Source organism: Dipodomys ordii, unplaced genomic scaffold (assembly GCF_000151885.1).
Source record: "Dipodomys ordii isolate 6190 unplaced genomic scaffold, Dord_2.0 Scaffold156, whole genome shotgun sequence".
Taxonomy (NCBI): Eukaryota; Metazoa; Chordata; class Mammalia; order Rodentia; family Heteromyidae; genus Dipodomys; species Dipodomys ordii.
The window spans coordinates 838395-842451 of record NW_012267372.1 but is presented as its reverse complement, the minus strand read 5'-3'; the positions used below and the strand labels follow the sequence as shown (position 1 = coordinate 842451).

The following is a 4057-nucleotide window of genomic DNA, read 5'->3' as shown; positions in this document are numbered from 1 at the left end:
CAGGGTGCGGCAGGCTGTTGGAGCGGGACAGGGAGCGGGGCAGAGGGCCTGGGCCTGGCGGCGTGGCACCCGGTGTGCCCGGGAGGGTGCGGGCCCGCGCCAGGGGTGGGTGCGGGGACAGCACGTCTTCCGTGAGGTCCCACAGGCAGAACTGCGTGTCCTGGCCGGCTGAGCCGAAGCGGTAGGTGACCGAGCCAGCCCTGGGCAGCGGGGACAAGGGCGCCCCGCTGCTGCCACCACCGCCAGGCCCGGCCTCGGGATCCTCATCATCATCCTCGCCACTCGGGTCCCCCGTGTCTCCGTTGTCGCCGTCCCTGCTGGCCGATGCCGGCTCCTCGGCCCGCGTGGTGTAGGGGTCAAAGGCCACGGCGTTGACCCACGACTTGTGGCCGTGGCCCCGGGCCACCACGCGGCCCTCGGTGAAGGACCACACGGTGACCAGGTCGTCCTCGCCTCCCGTCACCACGTAGCGGCCGTCGGGGCTCCAGCACACGCACAGCAGGCCCCCGAAGTAGCTCTTCATGAGTCCCCGCAGCAGCATGGAGTCGAAGTGGAAGACGCGCAGGCAGCCGTCCTGGCTGACACAGGCCAGGTGGCGGCCGTCGGGGGAGAAGGCGAACTCGTTGAGGGGCCCCTCACCCACCGCCCACTTGGCCAGCGGGTTGCGGGGCGCCTTGCTCTTGGCCGCGTAGACGGCGAAGCCCTCGCCCTGCTTCAGCAGGCTGTACTGGGGCGGCGCCGAGGCGCAGGGGTGGCTCACGTTGTACAGGTACAGGTGGCCGCTGGCGTGAGAAGCCAGGAACAGGTTCTCTGACTCCGGCAGCCACTTCAGATAGGTCACTTTGGTCTTGTCAATCAGGCGCTGAGGGGGAGACGCAGGGCGTGGGCAAAGGCGATGCTCCCTGACCCCCCCCCACCCCCTACTCCCCAAGACCCTAAGCCAGCCCCAGCCCACCAAGCAGAGGAAGAAGGGCAGCCTGGGAGGTGGCCGCAGGGAGCTCCAGGGGGCCTCAGTGGCCATCTTCGGTAGAGGAACAGTCTAGCCTGCGGGAGGCCTGCCCTGCGCCTATCTAACCCTGTCTCCATCTTCGCTAGGTCAGGCTGAACGTGAGACGCATATTCACCCCACATCCACATGGGCTGCGAGGCAGGCCCATGTGCTGCGCAGGCGCAGAGCGGCGCACAGCCTTGCAGAAGCTCCCAGCAGCACAGGTGAACGGCACCCAATCTGCCAGCGGCCAGGTCCAAACCTTCCAGGCTCCTCCTTTCTCACAGTTCACGTCCAACCCAACAATTCCTGTGGGCCCACCCAGCCTTCCATGGACAAATAAGGTGGGGGGGGGGGGCGGAGCCCCGGCCCACCTGCCAGTCCTCAAGGCCTGTGACCTGGCCCAGCACTGTCACCTAGACCATCAGAGATGCTGTTCAACACAAGTCAGCCCCCAGCACGGCCCTGCCCCACTCTGCAACTGCAACCCAGCTTTGCTCAACTTCTAGGCAGCCAGCGATGGACCAACCATTTCCAGGGGTCCAGAGTGACACCCCACACGCTGGGCGCTGAGAAAACTGGCAGTCCTGCACCATTTCCACCTGGCTCAGAGTCTGTTCCTCGGGATTCCGTGTCCCTCCAGGTGGACGCCACAGGTACCTCCTTGCCAGGACTCACCTACGTCCACTGTCCTCTCTTCCTTTCCTCCATGGCTGCTCCCAGCCTGTGGAGTGTCCTGCTTCAGTGCAACCTGCCTAGCTGGTCCCTCTAGTCCAACATCCCTCCCCAGGGGCCTTCCGCCTCCTCGGGTCCTCATTCCAATGTCACCTCCTGACCCTATGTCACATCACCAGGTGGCCGTTCATTCCTCCTGCCCTCCCATGCTGTGGTTTCCTCAAGCCCTGGGCACTTGCTGGTCGAGACACTGGGCCTCCCTGTCTGTCTCCACAGCCTGCCTGACCGTGAGGCAAGGACAGGCCCTTCTGTCCCTCAGCTGGCCAAGAAGTGCCTGGAACCACGCCGGGATCAATCACTATTTTGTGAATGAAGAAGCTCATGCATTTTTAATCCATTCACTGTCCCCTCCCCTCGCTCCCTTCAGCCACTGGCTCACTGAGAACGCTTAAGGAACACTTCCTCTGGGTCAGAGACAAAAGACAGGCCCAAGAGCAGTCCCTGCCCAGGAGCAGGTCGTGGCTGGCACCTCCCTGGGAACCAAGCTGGTCCACACCAAGCGCTCTCCCTGGATGATCTCACAACAGTCCCATTTTGTGGAAGGGGGAAACGGAAACCCAGGAAACAATCACCTTCCCAAAGCACATAATGCAGCAGGAGCTGGAATCCAAAAACCATTAAACATGAATGGCAAGAGCATTAAGAGCCCTGAACAGCTCCCAGACTCAGGTCTTCCAACCTGAAAAATGGACACCACGATTTTTCTCTTCTGACAGTTTGAAAGCAGGGCCTCTCATTCCCTAACGCTCTACCCTTTCAACCACATCTCCACTTTGGGCATTTGAGTGGATAACTGGAGATAAGACTTTCACAAGCTTGTCTGCCTGGGCTGGCTTTGAACTGTGATCCTCAGATCTCGGCCTCCTGAGGATGATAAGCCTGAGCCAGCCTCGCCACAACAATGTCTAAACCATCCTCTGACAAAACCTTAAGTAGTACAGTGTTCAGTGAGCACAGGGTTAGACCAGCAGAGAGTCTGGGTGTGGGGAGCACGGCTAGCACCCCTCTTCCCAGAGAGCTGTGTGGGAGGAAGCCTGCAATCACCTCCTCATTGAAGAGCTTGCTGGTGTCCTTCTTGATGAGGTCCAGGTACTGCACCTGGCCAGCCGAGAAGCCCACCAGCAGGGAGATGGTCTCCGTGGCAGCAGTGAACTGGTTGAAGTCATGGCAGGTAGGCTGGGTGCCCTTGTAGATCCGCTTGTCGATGGGCTTGTTGAGGTCAATGGACTTGGGGGTGGGGGGAGAAGAGGTGTATGGGTTTAGACCACTGAGAGGAAGGAAAAGGGAGTTGAGGTTGGGGAAAACCACTAACAGGAAGTAGGGTTCAATCCCAGAGGGAAGTGGGTAGATGGAGAGGGAGGGAGGGGCAACCACAGACAGGAAGGGGACTCAAATCACAGACAAGCTGGGGAAAAACCTAGACCACAAGCACATCTCTTACCCCCCCCCCATTTGCAGTGTGCCTCTCCAAAGCTGGCCTCTCCCCCGGGATTTTGGGATACCCTTGCCCACAGCACCACGATGGGGTTCCCAAGCTTCCATTCTTTTCCAAGCCTCCCAGAGTCCATAACCTCAGCAACTTTCCTGGGACTTAACCTCGGGATCACCGAGGTTAAGACTCTAAGGCCCAGCATCCCTTCAAACCTGAGGGGACCTCAGTCACAATTAAGAGACCCACCAACCCTCACGGTCTCCATCTCAGCGTCTCCATCACTGCATCCCACCCCTCTGGACCCCTTTAGAGATAAATGCCCCTTGAGGGAAGACTTCCCAGCGTAGGGCGACTCCATCACCTCCATCACCCTGTCAGCCTAGAGACCCTCATTACCTCCACACCTCAGTTTTCTCTAGGACTGTATTCACTGTTTCCTCTAAGACCCCATCATTTCCAGCATCTCCTTGAACTCCTAGGCTTCAGGAGCTTCATCATCCCCGGCTACACACACAAACACCTCCATTCTAGGTTCTCCTCCAGCTCCTCAGTGCCTGTGTCACCCCAGGATTCCTCGTTGGCCTCCCAGATCGTCTGCAGACACTCCCACCCCAGCCCCAACGCAGAGGAACCCCCCCCCCATCACCTTCTGGAATCCTGCAAGACTACGCCCTAGGATGTTCATCACAGCTAGGGTGTTTCCTCTAGACCCCAAGATTTGGGGGGGAACCACCCCCCCACACACACACGTAACTCAGCTACCCAGGCCCCCACGATGCGGGGCCTCACTCACCCGCTGGCTCCCGCGGCGGCAGCAGCCCGGGTAGAAATAGAGCTCGCGGCCCAAGTTGAAGCAGACGCGGTCCCCGCCGGCGCCCAGCCCCGCGGGCGTGGCGGGCGGC

General features: G+C 60.5%; 1 protein-coding gene across 1 annotated transcript in view; it reads right to left on the bottom strand.

Annotated features, from left to right (window-relative positions):
* The window catches only part of Dmwd (dystrophia myotonica, WD repeat containing), a gene marked incomplete at its 5' end in the record, with an annotated part of 5832 nt that extends 1776 nt beyond the window's left edge, over positions 1 to 4056 (bottom strand). Inside the window, 3 exons of the mRNA XM_013032587.1 lie at positions 1 to 862; positions 2768 to 2950; positions 3949 to 4056. Coding sequence (XP_012888041.1) covers positions 1 to 862; positions 2768 to 2950; positions 3949 to 4056 — 1153 coding nt within the window. The remainder of the gene's footprint in view (positions 863 to 2767; positions 2951 to 3948) is intronic.
* Position 4057: the final 1 nt, after the last annotated feature.